General features: G+C 36.0%; 1 protein-coding gene across 7 annotated transcripts in view; it reads right to left on the bottom strand.

Annotated features, from left to right (window-relative positions):
- The window catches only part of SPIDR (scaffold protein involved in DNA repair), a 609,776-nt gene that overhangs the window by 345,547 nt on the left and 237,357 nt on the right, over positions 1-26,872 (bottom strand). For all 7 annotated transcript variants that reach the window (XM_059166493.1, XM_059166499.1, XM_059166494.1 and 4 more), the window contains 2 exons: positions 25,811-26,040; positions 6,589-6,689 (listed from right to left, as the gene is read on the bottom strand). In XM_059166493.1, the coding sequence (XP_059022476.1) occupies positions 6,589-6,689; positions 25,811-26,040 (331 nt within the window). The remainder of the gene's footprint in view (positions 1-6,588; positions 6,690-25,810; positions 26,041-26,872) is intronic.

Here is a 26,872-nt window from a genome sequence, read left to right on the forward strand (position 1 = left end):
ACCCCTGGGGATAAAAATATATGTATATAAAAAAAAATTAACCTAAGATGATGAGGCACCTGGATGGCTCAGTCACTCAGCATCTGCCTTGGCTCAGGTCATGATCTCAGGTCATGATCAAGCCGTGCATCCGGTTTCTTGCTCAGCAGGAAGCCTGCTTCTCCTTCTCCCACTCCCCTTGCTTGTGTTCACTGTCTCACTGTTAGAGATCTCTCTGTCAAATAAATAAATAAAATCTTAAAAAAAAAAAAATTAACCTAAGATGAACAATCCACTTCCGTGTGTAAGAAAGAAATGGAACTCTTGACTTTAATACCTTATAAATCCAAAGGTACATCCAAACCCTGCAGAAGAGGAGGAAAAGCTGATTTTAGTTGCTTCTGAACTATTAGATCTGGTATGAAAATTGACCTCAGAATAATGTAGTGTTTCTTTATTTTCACCATCTATTGACTGTTGACTTTGTCCTTCAGCTGTATGGCTTCCATGAAGCCAATTTATTGTTAGCACAAGCTCAATAGTTGAGGTACTACTATTACACTCACTTATGATAAGGAAATTTAGAGGCTCAGAGAGTTTAGATTAACAATATAGATATTTTAATAACTCCACCATTGAATCTCAGCTATTACTAAATTTTCACTTTTGGAATTGGGGTAGAAGGAGCTACCTCTACTTAATATTTATAAATTTTTCTTTTTATTTATTTTTTTAATTTACTCAGTATGTAGAAATAAGTAGAAATAAGAAAATAAAAATTTGTAAAGTGAAAGAAAAAATTTCTGCTATGCCACAAAGTAAACAAAACAGTGAAATCTTCTTCCTAATACATGTTTACAGTAGTAAGTTATATTAAAAGGAATGAGAAAAATAGGATGATGTATTATAAGACACCAAGAAGAAGATCTAATCGACCTGAAAAATAAGAAATTCACCTAGAAGAAAGAAATAAGTCAAGCAGAGAAAGACAACTATCATATGATCTCCCTGATATGAGGAAGCAACATGGAGGCTTAAGTGGGTAGAAGAAGAATAAATGAAACAAGATGGGATTGGGAGGGAGACAAACCATAAGTGACTCTTAATCTCACAAAACAAACTGAGGGTTGCCGGGGGGAGGGGGTTTGGGAGAAGGAGGTGGGATTATGGACATTGGGGAGGGTATGTGATTTGGTGAGTGCTGTGAAGTTTGTAAACCTGGTGATTCACAGACCTGTACCCCTGGGGATACAAATATATGTTTATAAAAAATAAAAAATTAAAAAAAAATTTGCAAAAATAAAAAAAAAAGAAAACTATAAAAAAAAAAAAGAAAGAAAAAATAAAATCCAAATCTAAAAAATGTTCAGACTTGTAAAAGAAAAATCTATTGAAGGGGTGCCTGGCTGACTCAGTTGGTAGAGCACATGACTCTAGATCTCAGGGTTAGTTTGAGCCTCAGGTTGCACATGGAACGTAGTTAAAAAACAAAAGAAAGTAAAATCTATTGGAGATAAGCACATTCCTATACCAAAGTAATGGAGTCATTGTTGACTCTGTCGTTTTGTTTTATTTTGCTTTTGTCTTTTCTTTATGGCATAATTTATATACCCTCTATCCCCAAATTGTAAGGAAATTATAAGGGACATTCCAGATAAGCTATCTGGTGCTTATGAGTCAAATAAAAGGTCATATTTCTCCCCTTCATTTCAGGCACACGGTCACACTTATTTGATTTGGTATTTTTCTTATTCCAACTTCCAGAAAACTCTCTCCACTCTGTGCTTAACAATTTGGTCAATTCACTGTAATAAAACTGGACAACAATGTAGAATGACTTCTAGTATATATTAACATGAATAATTAAGAAGTCAATCTGCCACCTCCCTTTCCAAATCACAAGATTTTAGGGTATCCTATACAAGATTCATTATTTATAACCTTCAAATTTATGTCCTAAGCTCCTTAAAACAGCACTGTCCCAAGAATGTGATATGGACCTACACACTGAAAAACTTCTTTTTCCCCAAACAACATCACATGGTATCAGTATTTCTAATTCTGCTTGTTCCTTAATCACTTGCTTTCTTAAATCCTTTCTCTAGCCCAAAAGATCATCTAATGAAGGCCTACACAGATTAATGAATAAGAACATGGACTACAGAGATAACCTCAAATCTGGACTTACTCATCTATACCATATATTCATTTGATCTACAGCTTTTTTTCTTTTAATTTAATTTATTTATTTGCAAGAGAGATGGGGGGCGAGCAGGGGGAACAGTGAAGGGAGAGAGAGAAGCAGTCTCTCTACTGATCTGGGAGCCTGATGTGGGGATAGATCCCAGGACCCTGGGATCCTGATCTAAGAAGGCAGATGCTTAACCAACTGAACCACCCAGGTGCCCCAACCTACAGCTTTTTCAGCTGGAAACTAACAAAAGCAAATTGAATCTTAGAGCATTATTTTGCATACTAAATGCTTCAATACGTAGTACACCCTCAGCATTATACCCTGCCATACAGTAAACCTCCAAACATGATACGACAATGAGAAGGACAATGTTGAAGGAGAAAAGAAAACAGAAGCTATTTTTCTCCAATTATTTCTTAGGAATTTATGGTTCAAATAAAGTTTGTCCAAGTCTTCCTCTCCAATAATAAACAGCAACTTACAATATTACAAGCCTATAAAGACGATAAAATTCAGGACAGATACCATACTGGAGACACAGAGTCCAATCTAGGGTATTTGTTTATTCCTCAATGTACTATCAAGAACAAATTGGTAGAGGAGTGAAAAAATTATTTTTATGAGGCAGAATGTGATCACATTCCCACAGAAAGAGCATGACATAGGCAGTCAGGTCGTTAGGGTTCTAGCCCTGTTTCTTCCTTTAATTTCAATAATCAAAGCAAGTCACTTCCCTCTTCTAGGTCACATACTCTCTCCATCCCCCAAAGAGGAGTTGATACTATAAGATCTTTAAGAACCTTCAAGAATTAACATTCTACTTTTTTGTGAGGGAAAGGAAAAAAGGGTGTGTCATGAACACTAATGTAGCATACAGATGGTACTCCCAATGTTCGGCCTTTTAAGTGTGCAGTGGCCAGACTTACAAGGAAAAGCTAGCTATCCTATTTACTCTCTTTGCCATCCTCTTCTTGTCCTCCATTCTTCCCATACTGTATTTTACCATCTTGTGGCTCATTACCCCATCTCAAACTCTCAATACAAAGCTGGTTTATATCATTAAGAAATAAAAGTTGCTTCATTGAAATCTAGTAATTTAAATATAAAATCCACTCAAAAAGAAATCCAAACTTACTATTCTCTTATATGATTACTTCAAAGGAAGGGAGGAAAAAGCAGAACAAGGACAAAGAGTTAGTTTGAGAACTTAGGTGGCAATGCCATATTCTAGTTCAAGCAAAATGAAAGAAATTTTTAATGCATAGAACCGCTAACTAATTCAAAATGACACAAAGTTAAACAGAACTAGTTAGAGGTGGAGGTGAATAGACTATAGGAGAAAGTGATCACTCCAACTCAAGGACATTTATATTTGAGAGGTTAAGTATGTATAATGTAGTATTTATGAATAGGAGAACATGAAAGAGCACTAAAAGGAGATAGCATAATATATTATTAAACCACAAATGGTACATGTTAATTTTTATTAAATATGTCTTAAAAGAAAAAGATCACAAGTTAATCATGGGGCTAGTATAGTGCTATTTATTATATTCTACCTCAACACTAATTAGTTCAAGGAGGGATACACGTCTCAGCAGATCAGTGAAAACCACTTCAGAATTTCTGGTAAAATATTGGAAAAGAAATCGTTCTTTATATTGGACTTGAGGTGTGAGCTACCACATGGAAAAGACCTGACAACATTTTGAAACCAATATGCCCGAAGCATGAAATCTTCTCCCTGTGGCTTTCACATATAAACACTATTAAATTCTTTTTTGTGCTTATTCCAGAGTATTACTGACTTCCCTGAGTAATACAACTTGTCGACCTTAACATATGCTTGACTTTCTGACTAATCAAATGAGTTGTAAAGATGATTTTTAAATATAATCCTTGTTTTAAAAAAATGGCAAGATACAGAGTAATAAATGTAACAACAGGCTGATCTCTGGCACCATGTAACAAAAAATATATTCTTGGGTCATATGTATCAGGTCATCCTGATACTTATTATAATACTCTAATACAAGAATATGAAAGAGAAAAGAGGGTTGCTAAAAGGTAGCTAGAAATGATTTTTATTTTGTTTTAAGATTTATTTATTTGTTTGAGAGAGAGAGAGCACAAGTGAGTAGACTAGGGTCAGAAAGAGAAAATATCCAAGCAGACTACTGCTGAGCATGGAGTCTAATGTGGTACTGGATCTCACCACCCTTGAGATCAGGACTTAGGCCAAAACCAAGAGTCAGGCACTTGACCAACTAAGCCATTTTATTTTTATTTATTAAAAATGTTTTATTAGAATTCTGCACAGCAAAGGAAACAGTCAAAAAAACAAAGGGGCAACCCACGGAATGGGAGAAGATATTTGCAAATGACAGTACAGACAAAAGGTTGATATCCCGGATCTATAATGAACTCCTCAAACTTAACACACACAAGACAGGCAATCATATAAAAAAATGGGCAGAAGATATGAACAGACACTTCTCCAATGAAGACATACAAATGGCTATCAGACACATGAAAAAATATTCATCATCACTAGCCCTCAGGGAGATTCAAATTAAAACCACATTGAGATATCACCTTACACCAGTTAGAATGGCCAAAATTAGCAAGACAGGAAACAACATGTGTTGGAGGGGATGTGGAGAAAGGGAAACCCTCTTACACCGTTGGAGGGGAATGCAAGTTGGTGCAGCCTCTTTGGAGAACAGTGTGGAGATTCCTCAAGAAATTAAAAATACAGCTTCCCTATGACCCTGCAATTGCACTACTGGGTATTTACCCCAAAGATACGATGTAGTGAAAAGAAGAGCCATCTGTACCCCAATGTTTATAGCAGCAATGGCCACGGTCGCCAAACTGTGGAAAGAACCGAGATGCCCTTCAACGGATGAATGGATAAGGAAGATGTGGTCCATATACACTATGGAGTATTATGCTTCCATCAGAAAGGATGAATACCCAACTTTTGTAGCAACATGGATGGGACTAGAAGAGATTATGCTGGGTGAAATAAGTCAAGCAGAGAGAGTCAATTATCATATGGTTTCACCTATTTGTGGAGCATAACAAATAGCATGGAGGACATGGGGAGTTAGAGAGGAGAAGGGAGTTGGGGTAAATTGGAAGGGGAGGTGAATCATGAGAGAATATGGACTCTGAAAAACAATCTGAGGGGTTTGAAATGGCGGGGGGGGGGTGGGAGGTTGGGGTACCAGGTGGTAGGTATTATAGAGGGCACAGATTGCATGGAGCACTAGGTGTGGTGAAAAAATAATGAATACTGTTATGCTGAAAATAAATAAATTTAATTAAAAATTTTTTATTAAAAATTTAAAATGTTTTATTAAAAATAAGATAGGCACACCTATTTTATTTTTATGATTTTAAAATTTTAAGTAATCTCTATACCCAACATGGGCTCAAACTCACAACCCTGAGATCAAGAGTCAGAGCCAGGTACCAGGTGGGAAGTATTTTAAAGATAATAAATGAGATCAGAATTACAAAAGTCTTCCAGAGAAATGCTCAAGAGTTGACAACATACTGGTTGAGTATTCGATCTAGTACTCTTGTTCTAATTTGCATGCTAACATTTGCCAGAATAACCTTTGAGCCCATTAAAATACACATGCCAAGGTTCCCCATGGAGAGAAAACTATTAATAGATTTGGAATAGATGACCATGCCCACCCACCTCTGCCCCACCTCCTGATGGAGAGACCAATCAGAACGAAACCACGAAAAAGAACACAGTCTCACCAGAAAGGAAGGTTTTCTAGGTATATGAAATATTTTTAATATCAAACAATTTGTTAGGAAATAAGGGTTTGTAGTCACTTGTTGGTAGTAGCAACTTTCAAAGTGTATCTTGCAACTCATTAGAAGAGACCCACACCAATTTAGTGAGACTACGATTATGGTAAAAATAAAAGAGAATGAAGAGTATATCATACCTACTAAGGTTAGTATTGTTTATAAAATGTTTGTTTCAGGGTGTGTGTGTGTGTGTGTGTGTGTGCAAGCGCATGTAAGTCATGTGTGAACTGGGAGAAAATATAAGATGTATTTCTTACTAGGGGTTGTGGTCACAAAAGTCTAAAAGCTACTGGCTTTCAGATATAGCAAAAGACACAAAAAAGAAAGACATAATACAGAACCCTCCAAGTCAGATCAATAATAAGTCTTCTATTGAACTGTGAGAAATTCTATACGGAGGGATCAGTAGACCCTATAAAAATGGACTCATCTTTCAGAACAATATCTAAGACCTAAAGGACACCTGGAGAAAAAGAAAACATCATGAAAATAATAATGACCAAATTTACATATCTTAATGAAAAATACTTTTAATTGGCACATTCTTTACCCACAGTCTCAGATGTCAGTGCAGACCTTACCTGAAAGGGTCTTTTGGTAAGAAACACATTGATGTCTCCACAAAGAAATGGCAGATCTCTCCCGATTCTGCAGGCCATTTAGTCTTTCTGCTAGCCCGCCGCTGTTTAATGAATAATAGTATATTAAGTTAGTTAAAAGAGAAGTTTCAGAATAGTTGGAACATTTATATTTCATACTCTCCCACCAGAGACAAATAGATAAAACAGCAATTCTAACCTATCTGGCATTACATGGTCTTCCTAGTGGCCCACACCTCCAAGATCAGTAATCTTTCTTAAGATTTCTTAGAAGCTCAGTTTCTTGATTTTTAGAAATACAAGCTACTCTCAGATCAGTGTGACTTCCTTTCTATTCTTTCCTAGTTTATTAATCTCATAAGCATATACTGATCACTTCTTGTTCTACCTAGCAAAGTACTAGATGCCAGGAATGTAAAGAAGGCAATGAGCCAAGCTTTGGGGGAGCCTCACAATCTGCTCATCTCACAATCTGACAAAACATATAAATTAAAGTGTGGTCAGAATTGTAGTCAAGAATAAAACTTCCAAAAAAAAAAAAAAGAATAAAACCAGTAAACTGCTGATAGGCAGAATATTAAATAAGAAAACTTGGGTATGGGCTTATTATTTGGACCACAGAGACAACACAGTATTAATCACAAGCACACAGCAAGGATACCAACATTATAAAAATTAAAAACATATTAAAAACTTCCATGTATGGCAGGAAGAGAATTCATAAAATGAATATGCTTCACAAAAACCCTTAACCATCAATGAATAATATGTATATCATACTATTACATATTATTACATTAATATATCAATTATATTATTATACTAATATTTATATACCATACTATATACATTATATATTATAATTATACACTGTTACATAATCATTACATTGTTATATATTATATGATATAATAAATGTAATGTAGTAAGTATATTTTATATTAACACAATACAAGGCTTTTTATTAACATAATTAAATCATATATAATATGAATATTCATTGATATATATTATAAACATATAAACAAATATATGCAAACATTTGGATTCAGTAAACTATCTAGGGTCATAGAAGTCAGCAGCTTCAAACACATCTGTGCTCTCAAGAGAAGTCAGGATCAGTTGTTAACCACCATTATGACCACATGCTACATATTTTTATCAGTATATTATCTCATACAATCATGTACCCAGATCATTTCAAACACAGATAATGTACTGAAGATAGACAGGTAAAAGAGATCATTTTATAGATATAATTAGATCATTTTATTCTAATAATATACCTTTATTAAGAAAGAACAAATATCAATAGATACCAAATAGATGATTAAAAATCAGAGCTTAGAGAGAGGTTAAGGATATTCTACAATAGCTAGCTAGACGAAATAAATTGTTGAAACCAGAAAAGACATCATAATGCCCAGTATTTAAACCTTCAAGAAATAGTAGTCATTGGTGTTACTGATTTTATTATGATTTTTAGTTTGCAACCTATGCTCTTTCCACTGAAATGACTGAAAGATCTTATTTTTTAAAATTTTTTATTTCTATTCAGCATAACAGTATTCATTGTTTTTGCACCACACCCAGTGCTCCATGCAATTCCTGCCCTCTCCAAAACCCACCACCTGGTTCCCCCAACCTCCCACCCCCCACCCCTTCAAAACCCTCAGATTGTTTTTCAGAGTCCATAGTCTCTCATGGTTCACCTCCCCTTCCAATTTCCCTCAACTCCCTTCTCCTCTCTAACTCCCCATGTCCTCCATGCTATTTGTTATGCTCCACAAATAGGTGAAACCATATGATAATTGACTCTCTCTGCTTGACTTATTTCACTCAGCATCATCTCTTCCAGGCCCATCCATGTTGCTATAAAAGTTGGGTATTCATCCTTTCTGATGGAAACATAATACTCCATAGTGTATATGGACCACATCTTCCTTATCCATTCATCCGTTGAAGGGCATCTCGGTTCTTTCCACAGTTTGGCGACCGTGGCCATTGCTACTAATAACACTGGGGTACAGATGGCCCTTCTTTTCACTACATCTGTATCTTTGGGGTAAATACCCAGTAGTGCAATTGCAGGGTCATAGGGAAGCTGTATTTTTAATTTCTTGAGGAATCTCCACACTGTTCTCCAAAGAGGCTGCACCAACTTGCATTCCCCTCCAACGGTGTAAGAGGGTTTCCCTTTCTCCACATCCCCTCCAACACATGTTGTTTCCTGTCTTGCTAATTTTGGCCATTCTAAGTGGTATAAAGTGGTATCTCAATGTGGTTTTAATTTGAATCTCCCTGATGGCTAATGATGATAAACATTTCTTCATGTATCTGACAGCCATTTTTTTTTTTTTTCTTAAAGATTTTATTTATTTGAGAGAGAGAGAGTGTGAGCATGAAAGGGGCAAGGGGCAGAGGGAGAAGCCGGCTCCCTGAAGAGCAGAGGGCCTGATGTGGGACTTGATCCTGGGACTCCAGGATCATGACCTGAGCCGAAGGCAGTTGCTTAACCAACTGAGCCACCCAGGTGCCCTCTGATAGCCATTTGTATGTCTTCATTGGAGAAGTGTCTGTTCATATCTTCTGCCCATTTTTTTATATGATTGTCTGTTTTGCGTGTGTTGAGTTTGAGGAGTTCTTTATAGATCTTGGATATCAACCTTTTGTCTGTACTGTCATTTGCAAGTATCTTTTCCCATTCCATGTGTTGCCTCTTTGTTTTGTTGTCTGTTTCCTTTGCTGTGCAGAAGCTTTTGATTTTGATGAAGTCCCAAAAGTTCATTTTCACTTTTGTTTCCTTTGCCTTTGGAGACATATCTTGAAAGAAGTTGCTGTGGCTGATATCAAAGAGGTTGAAGCAGTGATCAAAAACCTCCCAAAAAACAAGAGCCCAGGACCTGATGGATTCCTGGGGGTATTCTACCAAACTTTCAAAGAAGAAATAATACCTATTCTCCTGAAGCTGTTTCAAAAAATTGAAGCAGAAGGAAAATTTCCAGACTCTTTCTATGAAGCCAGCATTACCCTGATCCCCAAACCAGGCAAAGACCCTACCAAAAAGGAGAATTTCAGACCAATATCACTGATGAATATGGATGCTAAGATTCTCAACAAGATCCTAGCACACAGGATCCAACAGCACATTAAAAAGATTATCCACCATGACCAGGTGGGATTCATTCCTGGGCTACAAGGATGGTTCAACATTCGCAAATCAATCAATGTGATAGAACAAATTAATAAGAAAGGAGAGAAGAACCACATGGTCCTCTCAATTGATGCAGAAAAAGCATTTGACAAAATCCAGCATCCGTTCCTGATTAAAACGCTTCAAAGTATAGGGATAGAGGGAACATTCCTGTACTTCATCAAATCTATCTATGAAAGACCCACAGCAAATATTATCCTCAATGGGAAAAAGCTTGCAGCCTTCCCATTGAGATCAGGAACATGACAAGGATGCCCATTCTCACCACTCTTGTTCAACATAGTATTAGAAGTCCTAGCAACGGCAGCCAGACAACAAAGAGAAATAAAAGGTATCCAAATTGGCAATGAAGAAGTCAAACTCTCTCTCTTCGCAGATGACATGATTCTTTATATGGAAAACCCAAAAGACTCCACCCCCAAACTACTAGAACTCATACAACAATTCAGCAACATGGCAGGATACAAAGTCAATGTACAGAAATCAGTGGCTTTCTTATACACTAACAATGAAAATACAGAAAGATCTTATTTTTATGCAAATTATACATATTATCATACTACCTACTTTGTTTTTCTACAGACACTTGTTTTCCTATGGCATATTATTTCTGAATGTGTAGTGTAGAAGTATATATACATATGTTTAAAATTCTCATAATCAAAAATTCCCAAGAAGCTCTGCTATATATATATATATGTGTATATATATATATATATATATATATACTTAATATATGCATAGCTCTGCTTCATATTATTCTGTTTACTGAAAGTAACTCATTTATACTCATTCTCTAAACAACACTATAAAAGTAAGTACTACTGTCACCCTCATTTTACACATGATAAACTGAGACACTGAGAAATTAAACACCTATGCAAGGTGAGACATGTGATAAATGGCACACCTGGATGCACACCCAGACTTTCTGGCTCCAGAATTCATAAGCTTAGCCTCAATGAAGTATCTACTGCCTCTTAGACAGTACTACTTAAAAAGGCACTCATAATAGACACAAGAAAAAAAGCAAACCACTGTATTCTTTGTACAATGATCTAGACAGTTTCTTGTCAAATGTTGGTTTTCAATCCTGTGACTGTCAAGAAGAAAAAAAGAGAGATAAAATGCAATCTGAAAGTAGAAGACGGTTAAGGTCACATCCCAAGTAAATTGTACAATCTCACAAGGAAACAGTAGGAATTATAAGATGAAAAGTAAAAAGATAAAGTAAAAATAAATGCAGAACAGTTCTCAGCAAGTGGGAATGTCTAGAGCCGTAAGATAGAATCAGCATTTGAGCTTGCTTTTAGTCATTAGGAGCTTTACTGGTACTTCACAGATTATTTCTGTTCCAATCTCCCCAAAGAAATTCTCATCAGACGCAACAAAACTTAAGAGTGGAAACACCATGACTTCTATTCAACAATCATAATCCTAGTAAAAACCTATACCACATTATTTTTTTTAAAGATTTTATTTATTAATTTGAGAGAGAGAGAGAAGAGAGAGCACAAGCAGGGAGAAGGAGAAGCTGACTCGAAACTGAACGGGGACACTGACCTGGGGCTCCATCTCAGGACACTGGGATCATGACCTTAGCCAAAGGCAAGAGCTTAACTGACTGAATCACCCAGTGCCCCCTGTACCACATAATTTAAGTGGGGGAAGGAGCGGGGAAAGTCATGCAGGCAGTTTAAGAAGGTTCTGTTTGTATACATGCAAATTAACTTTTTTTTAAAAGTTCCACTGAAGTATAATTAACATATTTACTAAGATACTTAAAGTGTACATTGTGGAGATTTTATATACATTGTAAAAGGATTCTTCCCATGTAGTTAATTAACAAATTCATTACCACACATACTTAACTTCTCTGTGTATGATGAAAACATTAAAACTCTACTCTCTTAGCATATTTTAATTGTGCAACACAGTGTTAACATTAGTCACTATGTTTTACTTTATTTTGTTTTTACATTTTGCCAGATGTTTTTTTATTCTTCAATCTACAAACTATTATAGTTTATCAAAGCTCAAAGGTAGTAGCTATTACTATATTTTACTTTAAATCCTCACAACTTACTCATCTTATACCTGGTACCCTTTTACCACATTCTCCATATATACACTTCTAAGTGATACCAGTACTTACTCTTCTCTGTCTAGTTTACTTTGCGAAACGCCCTGAAGGTCCATCTATGTTGTCACAAACGGCAGGACTCCCAGCTTTCTCATGACTATATAATATTTGTGAGTGTGCGCGTGTATGTGTGTATGTACATCACATCTTCCTATCCATTTATCCACTGGCTGAGATTAGATTGTTTCCACATATTAACTAATTTTGAATAATGCTATGATAAATACGAATATTTCTTTGATATCCTGTTTTCATTTCTTATGGATTTATTGTTGAACAGTGAATTGCTGAATCATAAGATAGTTCTTTTTTTTTTTTTTTTAAAGAAACCTCCATACTGTTTTTCATAGTGGCTGTACCAATTTACATTCCTACCAATAGTGCACATAGTTTCACTTTTCTTCACATCCCCACCAGCACTTGTTACCACATCTTTTTCCCCTAAGGATTTATTAATTTATTTTAGAGAGAGTGTATACATGCACACGAGTGGTGGGTGGGACAGAGGGAGAGAAGCAGACTCCCCATGGCACAAAGCCCAAGACAGGGCTTGATCTTATGACCCTGAGGATCATGACCTGAGCCCAAACCAGAGAGTCAGATGTTCAACAAACTGAGACACCCAGGCACCCATAACTCTTGTCTTTTTGATTATATTCATTCTAACAGGCATGACTGATAACTCATTGAGCTTTGTCTTACATTACCCTAATGAGAGTGATTTAGAGCACCTTTTTCACGTACCTGTTGGCCATTTGTATATCTTCTTTGGATAAGTATCTATTCAATTCCTCTGCCTATTTTTAACTGGATTGTTTTTTTTTGCTGAGTTGTAGACGTTCATTATGTATTTTGAATATCAATCTTTTAATAGATATATAACTTGCAAATATTTTCTACTTTTCCGAAGAATGCCTTTATCATGTGTTAGTGGTTTTCTTTTTTGGTGCACAAGCTTTTCAGTCTGACGTAGTCCCACGTCTTTATTTTTGCTTTGGTTGCCTTTGCTTTTGGCATCAAATCCAAAAATTCATTGCCAAGATCTATGTCATGGAACATACCCACCATGTCTTCATCTAAGAGTTTAATGGTTTTGGGTCTTAAATTCAAATCTTTAGTATATTTAGCACTAAAGTTCAGTATAATTTTTGTGTATTATAGAAGATCATAGACTAGTTTCATTCTTTTGCATGTGGTTGTCCAATTCTCCCCACACCCATTTATTGAAAAGACTGTCCTTTCCCCATTGTATATTCTTGGCTCCTTTGCCACAAAGAAATTGACCATATATGCATGGGTTTATTTCCAGACTCTCCATTATTTTCCACTGAAATATATGTATGTTATTATACCAGTACCATACTGTTTTGATTGCTGCTGCTTTGTAATATAGCTTGAAATCAGGAAGTGTGACGCCTCCAGCTTTGTTCTTTCTCCTGATTGTTTTGGCTCTTTAAAGTCTTTTGTGGCTCCATGCAAATTTTAAGATTGTTCTACTCCTGTGAAAAATAAAATTGGAATTTTGATAGGGGTTGACCAAATCTGTCAATCTGTTAATACTGCTTTGGGCAGTATTAACATACTAACAACATTAATTCTTCCAATCTAGGAGCACATTTATTTTTGTCTTCCTTGATTTCTTTCACCAATGTCTTATACTTTTCAGTGTACAGTACTTTCACCTCCTGGGTGAAATTTCTTCCTAAGTATATATTTTTTAAGATTTTGTTTATTTGAGAGAGTGCGTGAGCATGGGGAGGGGCAGGAGGAGAAGGGAAAGGAGAAGCCAGCTCCCTGCTGTGAGATAAGCCTGATTTGAGGCTGGATCCCAGGACCTTGAGACCATGACCTGAGCTGACATCAGATGCTTAACCAACTAGGCCACGCAGGTGCCCCTCTCCCTAGGTATTTTAATATTTTGATGCAATTATAAATGTGATTATTTTCTTAATTTCTCTTTTGGATAATGTATATTTTTGTATGTTGATTTTGTATCCTGCAACTTCACTGAATTCACTTACTAGTTCTAATAGTTTATTGCTGGAGTCTTTAGGGTTTTCTATACATAATATCATTTAATCTGTGAATAGAGACAGTTTTATTTTTTCCTCTGCAATTTAAATGCCTTTTATTTCTTTTTCTTGCCTAATTGCTTTGGCTAGGACTTATTTAGTAATCTGTTGAATAAAAGTGACAAGACAGGGCATCAGGGTCTTGTTCCTATCTTAGGAGTATCATGCCACTTGTAGGCTTATTATATGTGCCTTTTTATATTGAGGTACTTTCTCTCTATACTCAAATCACTGTCATTTTTCTTATGAACTGATGCTGATGTTTATCAAAAGCATTTTATGTATCTATTGAGATACATGATTTTTCTACTTCATTTTCTTAATGTGGTTTATATATCACGTTGATTGATTTGTGTAAGTTGAACCATCCTTCATCCTTGGAATCAATCCCAATTGATAATGGTGTATGAACCTTTTTTTCAATTTGTTTTACTAAAACTTAATTGGGAACTTTTTTTTTTTTTTGTGGTGAACACAATTTTATGCTTTATTGGTGACATTGAGGATGGGACCAGCATTTCCAAAGGATATTTAAAAAAAATCTTTAGGGTAAAATGCACTCATTTTGACAAGGCAACTCTATTTCTAGGTGTTTCACATTAAGATACAATCCAGCATTTATACAAATATGTACACCTGGGGAATTTTATTAAATGGTATTTATAGTAGCAAAAAAATTTGACATGAGACATGTCTGTCAGCAAAGTGCTAGGGCACTTGGGAGAGTTACATTGTACAGTGGTACCCACAGGCTTCAGGCTGCTTTAGTAGCTCTGTGTGGGTTCATGACCATGCTTTATCAAGTTCAAAATTCAAGTGAAAAAACAGTGTATCTTATCTGATCTCATTTGGGTGACTATAAATATCATATACAAAATGTAAATATGTATCTTGATGGTGTTTTGCATTATATATACCTTCATTGTTAGCTGTTCATAATACATTGCCTTTATAATCAGAAAAGTAAAAACAAAACATGCCATTTTGGGGGAGAGGGAGGAAATGAAGAATACCTCCCTACCACCAGCCTCCCAGACTTAATATAGTATAGAGAGCAGAGAAATGAATATCTTGGAGTAGGGAGGCATGCTCGCTGTAAACCAGGAGGCCAGATAGCTAACCAGACATTTCATTAGTGACAGATCAGGACCAGTCATTTGAAGCCCAAGTCATCACTTTTGGAAGATTTCCTCTCACATTTAACTGTGTTTGGATAATGACCCTGTGTAGGTTCAACCCATTCATTTATTTAGAGGTCCTTTTTCAAACTGGTTTATCTTGGAGTGTTCAACAGGAAGTCACATAACTTAAAGTGAGACATCCTTTGCTAAGCTTTACCAAGGCTTTTATGACTAACATGAGCATTTAGTAACACCTATTTTAGATTTTCCAGTCTAGAATTACTGCTATAACATAAAAATCTTGAGCCTTGAACACACTCTGTTTATTGATAAAATAAATCTCCATTTATATTTTCATTCATTAACTCTCCAAATATTCTTTTTGGAACTTCGTATTTTTTTTAATTTTTTATTTTTTATAAACATATATTTTTATCCCCAGGGGTACAGGTCTGTGAATCACCAGGTTTACACACTTCACAGCACTCACCAAAGCACATACCCTCCCCAATGTCCATAATCCCACCCCCTTCCTGCCACAATGTTTTTGATGTCACAAGTTGTATCTTTTTATCTTGTTTAGCCATTAACAAATTTTTGTATAGATTTTTGAATACTTTTGTCTTTTAATCTTCACAGTATGTGATTTACCCAACACCATCACATCATTAAAATATTCTGACATTAACTATATATTTACATTTACCAATGAGATTATACTTTCATGTTTTCCAGTTAATCATTAGTGTCCTTTTGTTTTAGCTTGAACAAGTCTCTTTAACAATTCTTGCAAGGCTAAACTAGTGTTGATGAATTCCCTTAGCTTTTGCAGATGTGTAAAACTCAATTCTCTTTCAGTTCAGAAGGACAACTTTGGTGGGTAGTGTATTTCTGGTTGTCAAGTTTTGTTTTCTTTTAGCACACCAAATATATCATGCCACTCCCTGCCTGCTTGCCAAGTTTCTGTTAAAAATCCACTGCTGAAAATCCATGGAGGTTACTGTATACAAAACAAGATGATTTTTTCTTGCTGCTTTAAAAATTCTCTTCTTGGGATGCCTGGGTGGCTCAGTTGGTTAAGTGTCTGTCTGCCTTTGGCTCAGGTCATAATCCCAGGCTCCTGGAATCAAGCCCCACATTGAGCTCCTTGCTCAGCAGGGAGCCTGCTTTTCCCTCTGCCTGTCATTCCCCCTGCCTGTACTTTCTATCTCTCTCTAATAAACAAATAAAATCTTTAAAAAAATTATCTTCTTTAACTTTTCATGATTTCATCATGTTTCTTGGTGTGGGTCTCTTGAATTCATCTTATTTATAACTCTGTGGACTTCTTGGATCTAGATGCCCATTTCTTTCCCCAGATTAGGTAAGTTTTCAGCCATTATTTCTTCAATAATCTTTCTACTCCTTTCTGTCTCTCTTCTGGAAAACTATAATGCAAAAATTCACCCACTTGATGGCATCCTTTAAATCCCTTACGGTATCTCCAGTTTTTTCCAATTTTTTCTTTGTTCTTGTGTTTGGATGAATTCCACTGCTTATTCTTTGAGTTTACTGATCTTTTCTTCCAGCCAATCTAGTTTTTTGAATTTTTCTGTTGTTACTGTATTCTTTTCAGGTCTGTGGTTTTTGTTTGGTATATTCTTTTATTTTCTTTCTCCTAAAATTCTCACTTTGTTCATGCATTATTCTCCTGACCATGGTAAACATCTTTATGACTCTTATTTTGAACACTTTGTCAAACAAATGACTTATCTCCATTTATTAAGGTCTGCATCTTGAGCTTTTCCTTGTTCTTTTTTTTGGAACGTATTCCTGTTTCTTCATTATCCTTGACTCTCTGTTTTGGTTTCTATGCATTAGTAAAACAGCCATCTCTTCCAGTCTTTATAAAGTGGTCTTGTGTAGGAGATGAACCTTACTGTTCAGCCTGCCCTGAGCTCTTAGTTGTCTCCCAAATCTTTGCAGAAGTCAAAGCAGCATTCTTTGTTCTTAGTAGCTCCCAGTAGTTATGGGTGTCAATAACCGGTCGGTGTGCCAAAGGGCAGGATCTCAGTCAGCACCTAGATATAGGCTGACAGAAAGCTGAACCCTTAGCAGCTTTTAAAGTATGCAAGCATACTTCTTTCAGGAAAAAACTGGGAGCTGGGCATTTTTCTCTGCTCCCTCTGCTCTGAGATAGCCAGCTAAGACCTGCTTCCTTGTTTGCTACAGATCTGTGGGATCCATAAATCACAAGTCACCCTACCCATCAGAGCCAGGAGATCAAGAGATGTACCCTCTGGGAGACACTGAAGACCTACAGTGTGCACAGAGATGTTACCTGATGACCTCCCTGATCTCTGGGGAGGATGGCAGTCAGAATCTAGGTATGTGATAAATTAGAAGCCTGATTCTCACTTAGCAGCAGCTTTTAAAGTACACAAATAAGCAGGTTTCAGGAAAAGACTGGAAGATGGGTGTTAAATACTCTTTTTGTGTTGAGCTCTGGAAGGAAAACCACATCAAGTCCAAGCCAGTTTAAGAACTATTTCTTTGTTTGCTATAGTCTTGTGGGTCTTGTGGATACAAACCCTATTTCAGAGCTAGGTGTTTTGGGGGCTCATCTCTCCAGTGAAAGTCTTAAAAGTTGGGACGCTAGTTGTTGGGTTCAAACTCTGCTCCTCATAGAAAACTAGGGAGTTATGAGTTCCCTAACTATTGTATGCCACCATGCCAGGGGTAGGATTTGTGGATAGAGTGTATATTATCCTTCCCTACCCTTTTCAATGTGGGTACTTTCTAATTCATCCAATGTATAGCAGTCACTCAATTTCTGGAATTTTTTTCAAGAGGAACTGCTTCAAGTGGAGGTACAGATTTGGTGTCTTCATGGGAAAAGTGAGTTCAAGAGGCTCTTACATTGCCATTTTAGATCAGAGCCTTAAAACTGACTCTTTCCAATATAGTGAGCAAAGTTATTTAGAGATAAAATTCAAAACACCAATGAAGAAAAAAAAATTCACTAAGCAAGTTAAGATATTCTAATTATTGTTTATATAAAAATATTGATTGGTAACCTATCTGTAAAGATTCCTGGCATCAATTCAACAGGGCTAAGCATTTCTACAAAAACAATATTAAGTGAAAAAGAATAAAGATTCAAAAATATTCCAACATTTCCAGAAATAAAGCTCTTTGAAATATTTTTCATAACCTATATAAGTAAAGAAAAAACAACTTAAATAAATATAGTAAAATATTTTCAAGTTTTGCTTTCTGTTAGATATAATAGACATTGTGAAAAATAACCTGATGATAAGAATGGAGAAATATGGCTTTACTATTAAAAACCTACTTAAATGTAGGACCAATTTTGCATTGACTTTTATTAGTTATAACTTAAACAGAATGAAGCCATGAATCAAAAAGATAAAAATTTAAAAAACAACAACAAAAAGTAAGCCCAAAGAGATTGAGTAATATTTCTATATGGGGCGATGCCAGGGTAAAAGGACAATGTTTTCCAACCTTGAAATGCCTACAGCTACTTAACTTGATCCTTACTAGTGAGCCATTATCAGGTTAAAAACAAACAAACAAAAGCAACAAATTCTTCTAATCACTAGTTTATTCATTCTAGTTAAGGAAAATCTATTACTTAGACTCATTTTTTTTTTTGTCTTTGTTTTTCCTTAGCAGCAGTTTATTTCTCAGGTACTCTGTTGTCCTTCTGTGACAAAAGTTGGTGATTTTTTTATTGTGAAGATTACTAGGACATCAGTATGCTCAGCATTTTCTCAAGAGTTCACTTCAACAAACCAAATATTTAATGCAAAACTTTCCTTGATCATTATTAGACAGCTAGCTAAGAGATTTTCCTCTCTTAATGCATGATGCTCTAAATGCTTTCATTACAAAGAAGCCTATGAATCAAAATACATTATCTTTTTCCCTCCTTCAGAAGGAGGTCAGCAAACTGCCATCATGGGGAATCTTTTTTTTTCCCTAGTCAGTTTAGCAAAGTTGGTTCCTATTGTCAACAGTCTTCTAGTTTGAATGCCTGAGATCGACAATCACATCAAATTAATTTTTAATATTTAAACACATTAACTTTAAAGGAATGATCATAAAACAGACATCCCTTATTTAGTTATAATTTAGAAACCACAAGAAAACAATCATTTGCATATTGCTGGAGTTGCTAAGATCATCAACAAAAACTTTATGTCCTCAACTTCTTTGAATGTTACCTTCATCTTACTCCTCCCCCTGAGGATTTCCTGGCAGTGACCTTAAACTGCAGCTGCCCTCCCTTCTCTCCTTTCCACCCAAAAGACATAGAGGGCCAAGAAAAGAAAGCCATGAAGGCTTCCAGCTCCCTTATACTCCAGCTGTGAAGCATAGAAGAGGGGGAAAACAGTCCATCCCTACCCAGAGGCAGGCACATTCAGGGCTGTACCACACATCCTTTGTAGGCTTGGGCTTAAGGCTACCATTCTTGGTGATTTCAATGGCTACCAGGCTTCTAATACCTTAGAACCTCCCCAATCCATGAAGTCCTCTTCTACCTCACTTTAGCCATTCATCTGCCCCACTCATTCTCTAAGTCTTGAAGTTACAAACTGTTTTCTTCCACTAATTCAATTCTGAACACCCATCATTCTTACCTGTCTAATTTATTACCTCTCGTATCAGCACTTTAAATGTGTTTGACCAACCTCTTCCCAATCTAGAATAGGCTGGTGCTACCCCCTCCCATCTCTTTGTACTCCACACCTTGCCTATTCTTATTTCTGACCTTACCTGGCCTAGATTTCGTGGTTCTGTATTACAATCACTACATGGAACTTTTATTGACTACTTTCTTTGTACTCACTGGATAGTCTCAAGCTCTGCCTGTTCCACATTTGCAGCCCCACAATTCGATTCGTATTGATAGGTTGATCTCAAACTCAAAATGACAACTCCCAATAGAACTGTATCTTGCCAGATAATCCTAATGCACATCCCTTGTCCACTGACTCCTCCACTATAGGACTATGTCATCTACTCTCTATCCTCATTCCTCCAATGCCATCATCTTGACATTACTCTCAGCTAATGAAGATATTTTCCATTTCACTGACAAAATGAAGTGATCAGAAAGATCTCACTGCCATATACAGCTATCTGCAACCTCCACCTGAGGAGACTCTGTCCTCCCATCTGTTCACAGATGAGTGTCTATGCGCCTGACCCTGCATACCCCTCCATTTGCACACTCCTGTCACTAAATCAGACCAATAGTTATCTTCTCTCCCCTACTGAGGACTTTTTTCCCTATTGATAGGAAAACATCAATATACAACATGTGCTATAATACCCACCCATACAAAAATGAAACAAAACAAAACAAAAACCACACCTCCACATTCCTTCTAGTTAACAACCAGTTCTCCACACCTCTTAAAGCGAAACTCCATGAAAGAATTTTCTATTCATGCTGTCCTCAGCTTCCCTTTTTCCACTCTCTCTTAAACCCACAATAGTCTGGCTTAGCCAACCATACCACCAAGAAAGCCCTATATATATTCCTTGCCCTCCACCGTGCAACCCAGCAACATCCATCACAGTTGGTTGCCCTTTTTCCTTTTCAAAGGCACATCTTCACCTAACTTCCAGGACACCGCACTCTCTTAGATTTAATTTTTCTCATAGCAGCCTCTTTCTCTGGGCTCCAACCACTGCAAAGCGCCTAAGGCTCAGGCCTCACAGACAGATATTCCTTTCAATCTGCATTTGATCTCCAGCAAACTGACCCTGCTGGTGCTTTAAAACCATCTGGACATGGGAGCCTACATCTACCACCAGCACAGTCACTGAGGTTCAGACCCATATCTTATTCAGATATATAAGGTACAAATGAACATGGTCAAAAGCCTCATGATTTCTTTCATCAATGTCTTCTAATTTTCAGTATAGAGCTCTTTCATCTCTTTGATTAAATTTATCCCTAACTATTTTATTATTTTTGATGCTATTATAAATGAAATTTAACTTATTTTTCTGTTAATCTGTTGTTAGGGTACATACATATCTCCTACTGAATTTTGTATGTTCATTTCACATTCCGCAACTTTAATGAATTCATTGATTAGATCTAACAGTTTTTCAGTGGAGTCTTTAGGATTTTCTATGTATAGAATCATGATGAAAAAACTGCAGACAAGACAAATATATGGAAAGATAGCCAATGTTCATGGATGAGAAGAATTAATTTGTTAAAATATCCACAACTACCCAAAGACATCTATAGATTCAATGCAATCCCTATCAAGAGTCCAATGGCATTTTCACTGAAATAGAAAAAGCAATCTTAAAATGTATATGAAACCACAAAAACCCCAAATAGACAAAGCAATCCTGAGAAACTACAACGAAGTGGAAAATATCACACATACTGATTTCAAGCTATATGATAAAGTTGTAGCAATCAAAACAGTATGGTATTGGCATAAAAACAGACATATAGACAAATGGAACAGAATACAAAGCCCAAAATATACCCATACAGAGTCAAATAAAATTTGCTAAGGCTGCCAAGAATACAAGTAGAGAAAAGAGAGTCTCTTCAATAAATGGTGCTGGGAAAATTGGATATTTACACGTAAAAAAATGAAACTAGACTCCTATTCTTATATGACTCATAAAAATTAATTCAAAGTAGATTAAAAACTTAATCCATAAAACCACAAAACTAGAAGAAAATATAGGGAAAAAACTCCTTGATGTGGGTCTTGGCAATAATTTTTTGTATGACACTTAAACCACAGGAATAAAATGAACAAGAGGGACTACAATCAAACTAAAAAGCTTCTGCATGGCAAAAAAAATAATCAACAAAATGAAAAGGCAGCCTACAGAATAAGAGAAAATATTTCCAAATCACATACTTGATAAGGAGTTAATATATAAAATACATAAAGTTATATACAAAATACAACAGAATAGCAAAAAAAACCCCTCAATTTTAAAATGGGCAAAGAACCTAAATAGACATTTTTCTTTTTTTTTTTTTTTAAAGATTTTATTTATGTATTTGACACAGAGAGAGAGAGATCACAAGTAGGCAGAGAGGCAGGCAGAGAGAGAGGGGGAAGCAGGCTCCCCACCGAGCAGAGAGCCTGATGTGGGGCTCAATCCCAGGACCCAGGGATCATGACCTGAGCCAAAGGCAGAGGATCAACCCACTGAGCCACACAGGTGCCCCTAGACATTTTTCTTAAGAAGATATTTAAATGACCAACAAGTACAAGAAAAGGTATTCAACATCACTAATCATTAGGAATATGCATATCAAAACCACAATGAGACATCACCTCACATTTGTCGGAATGATTATTCCAAAAAGGCAAGAGATAACAAATTCTTGTTAATTTGAAAAAGAAAGTCTTGGGCACTGTTGGTAGAAATTTAAGTTGGTGTAGCCTCTACGGAAAACAGTATAGTGGTTCCTCAAAAAATTAAAAAGGAACTACTATATGATCCAGCAATTCTTCTGCTGGGTATATACCTGAAGGAAATGAATCACTATTTTGAAGAGGTATCTGTACCCGCATGTTGACTGCAGCATTATTTACAATAGCTAAAAAATGGAAACAACCTGGCAATCCATTGACTCCCAGAATATAGATGAATGGATATAGAAAATGTGGTACACTCACACACACACACTGACCGGATTATTCAGCCACAAAAAGAAGGAACTCCTGTCTTTTGTAGAAACATTCTGGACCTTGAGGGCATTATGCTAAGTGGAATAAGTAAGACAGATAAGTATACATACATATTGTATGATCTCACTTACATGTGGAATCTAAAAACAACACAAAACAAAAACAAAAACGAAAACAAAAAAACCCACCACAAACTCATAGAAAAAAAGATCAGATTTATGGTGACTACAAGGGGCGGTGGGGGGCAGAAGTAAAGGAAGGTGGTCAAAGAGTACAAACTTACAGTTATGAAATAAGTAAGTATTGGACATATAATGTACAACATGAGGACTTTGGTTAACTCTGCCGTATATTATATTTGAAAGCTGCTGAGAGAGTAGATCCTAAAAGTAAAAGATCTTATCATAAGGAAACAGATTTTTTTTTCTTTTCTTTCCTTCTTTTTTTGTTTTTTTTTTTTTGGTGTCTATAGGAGTTGATAATGTTAACTAAACTTACAGTGGTCACCATTTCACAATATATGTAAGTCAAGTCATTAGGCTTAAACAGTGCTATATATCATTTATATTTTCATAAGACTAAAAGAAAAAAGAGCACAGTAAGTGTAAAAGGACATTATTACTACTAAAATCACAGACACACCTTCTACTTTTAAAAAGTAATGGGGTGGGTGGGTGACAAAATATGACCAACTGACAGAACTGACCACACAAAATAGAAAGCTTCATACATTCTTGCCAAACACCTGTATACATATAAAAGAATTCAATGCCAAATAGTAAAGATAGTGGGGGAAAAAACCCAATTTTTGTTTGAAAGTATAGAAGCAAATCAATAATAAAAACTCAGACCCCAGTTTACAATAAAGGTAAAGGCTAACAATTCCCTCCCTCAAAAAAAAAAAAAAAAAAAAAAAAAGGCCTCATGATTTTCTCACCAAGAAGAACCAAACCAACCAACCAACCAAACAAACATAAAGAAAAACCAGATAAAACAAAACCATCTGATCCCCTGCACCACCCTCTTGCCTCATCTTAGGCACTGTCAGCTCCATGAAATCCCCTTCCCCACACCTCTTAGCCAGTCTTGATTCCTCTTTTTCTGATTTCTTTCCATAAAGTTTATCTTCTTTTGATATTACTTCTACTTTACTTCTTGGGTCCTCAAAACACACTCCCCTACAGAGTCAATGCTTTAGTTGCTATGTCTCCAGGATAAGCAACAGTGCTCAGCACATAGTAGGCCATCACTAGGGTTCGGGACATGGCTTTCTGTGATTACGTGGCATCAACTTCAGCAAGGGCATTCAAATCCCTTTAACTGTCTTCCTTTCCCGCTCTTTCCAGAGACTAATACAGACCACCACTGTCCTTTTTTGACACTTTAAATTTCTCTACTTTGGGCATAAGGCCTTCTAAGTTATTTTATTTTATATATATATATAGATATATATGGAATAGACATGAAGTAACCCACCAAGCTACATCCAGTCCACTAGACTCCGTGGCATCCTAATGCTTGTCCCTCCACTCCCACACTTAAGACAGGCCTCTTCTTTCCTGATCCACCACCCCACTTCCTTCCCTGGACACTGACAGAGCAATTATCCCTAACCAGTCTGTCTCCACTGGGTTTTCCTTGTTATTTTCTAAATAGGACTCATCTTGCCTCTGATGACTCTTTTGGACCCAAGATCCCTTTCAAGCCACTAGCAGCTAATCTCTACATCTGACTTCTCGCCTAAAATCTCAGTCCTAGCAGAAGAACCTCAGCACTGTCTCCACTCTTTGTCTTGGATACTCCTTGAACCATGGGTCTCTTGGCTTCTGCCCCTACTAGCTCACTAACATTGCCATTGAGTTTTTAGTATGCACTGTACCTGCCCACTCTTGACATAAACATTTCCTAAACAGATCCAAATCTGTGTTTTTTACTGCCACATTTACTCTTTCTACTGAAACTCCTTTTTCCTTCAAACTCTCCACTAAGTTTCCTCATGTGGCACTGGTTCCCACAAGTTCTCACTTTCTTTTTTTTTTTTTTTTAATTTTTTTTTTAAACTTTTTTTTTTTATTTTTTTTTAAAGATTTATTTATTTATTTATTTGACAGAGATAGATCACAAGTAGACAGAGAGGCAGGCAGAGAGAGAGGAAGGGAAGCAGGCTCCCCGCCAAGCAGAGAGCCCGATGTGGGACTCGATCCCAGGACCCTGAGATCATGACCTGAGCCGAAGGCAGCGGCTTAACCCACTGAGCCACCCAGGCGCCCCAAGTTCTCACTTTCATTGAAATTTTCTTTTCATTGTTTTGCTCTAATTTAAAACACAAATTAACCATATATTACACAGAATTGGGACACAGCTCTTAGAAGGCATACTCCTATCCCCTTCACATGTTCTGTGTGACCCCCCCACCATAGCCTGGCCCTTGTGATTATTCATATACATAAAGCCAGTTTCCTATCTTTGCTATCTTTGCTGTGTCTTTGCTCTCTCATCCATCTTTGCATTTGCAAGTGTTCCCTTGGACAATCTCTGTAATCATATTTGTAAAAATAATTGAATTTATTTATTTCTATTTCTCTCTTTATAATATAACTTATTCAAAAACAGGAATCATCTTAATACTTGTCTTAATTGTCTAAGTATCTGGAATACTGATGCTCAATAAAATCTGATAAACCCAAATAACCAATCCCATTAAGGAAATAGTCATGTCAGCTGTTATGACTGAAACAGTGAATGCATGACTTGTATAAACAGTTCCCTAAAATCATTTCCAGAAATGAGAAATTCTATAATTGCTTATTGAAGTTCCAATTCTATTCTGTCAATTTTCTTCCCCAAGTAAACAAGTTTAAGTATTTTTAAATTAACATTTTAGGTATTTGGATTTAAAAGAAAGATATCAACTTTTAAAAAAACAGTATTTAAAAAGAAAAAAAAAGGTGTAATTTAACCTCAAAAGCTTCTTCTTGTTTGCTGATGTTTCTGGAGTCCTCGGAAACATCTGTTTCTGGGGTGTGTACAAAGTGGTTTCTGCAGATTTCACCTTCTGCTTTATAGGTCTCTCCGGTATCTGTCTATCAACAGATTCAAAATCCATGTGGTATTTGAGAGAAGATTCTGAATCAATGGAGTCATCCTCCTTTTCACTATCTGATGAATATTCCAAAATTTCTATAGAACTCTGAAAAATATTAAAAGAAATGCAATTAAATCAGGAGAATTCTTTATTCAAGTTCATATTTACATGTCCTTTTATTCCATTATCTTCTGGTTATATTCACTGAAATAACTTTGTAAATAGTTACTTATAGGTTAAACTGTTATTCTGTATTTACTATCAATAGGTCCTATTTAAGAATATGAGTCACTTGGGGTGGCTGGGTGGCTCAGTGGGTTAAAGCCTCTGCCTTCGGCTCAGATCATGATCCCAGGGTCCTGGGATCAAGCCCCGCATCGGGGCTCTCTGCTCAGCAGGGGGCTTGCTTCGCCCCCCCCCTCTCTGCCTGCCTCTCTGTCTACTTGTGATCTCTGTCAAATAAATAAATAAAATCTTAAAAAAAAAAAAAGGAGTCACAGCCTCTTTTTCCTAACATTTCCTAAAATGTTTCTTACTTTCTTCTACTTAATTTCTAATTCAAAAAATTTTTTTTTGAAAAATGGACTATAAAATTGGACATAATATCACATAAGGAATCCTAGACAGATGAATCAAAACTTCTTCTGTTGATGTCTCCTTTCTTTACTTAAGGCACACGCTAAAATACTTAAGCATCGTAGGTATTTTATTTTCCCATTACTTCGTTTTGCAGATCAGTTCCATTTTGTTCTAGTATCACCAAAAATTTATCCTTCAACATTCTAAAAATTTCTAGTGTATTAGTAAGCTCTCCTCATTTAATACCTTTATAAAATAATGAATTTATTAAATGAAATAAATAATTTAATAATAAATTTCTTAATAAATTTACTGATTTATTAATAAATGTAGTAATTTAATTACTAAATTATTTATT

This window comes from Mustela lutreola, chromosome 3 (genome assembly GCF_030435805.1).
Source record: "Mustela lutreola isolate mMusLut2 chromosome 3, mMusLut2.pri, whole genome shotgun sequence".
Taxonomy (NCBI): Eukaryota; Metazoa; Chordata; class Mammalia; order Carnivora; family Mustelidae; genus Mustela; species Mustela lutreola.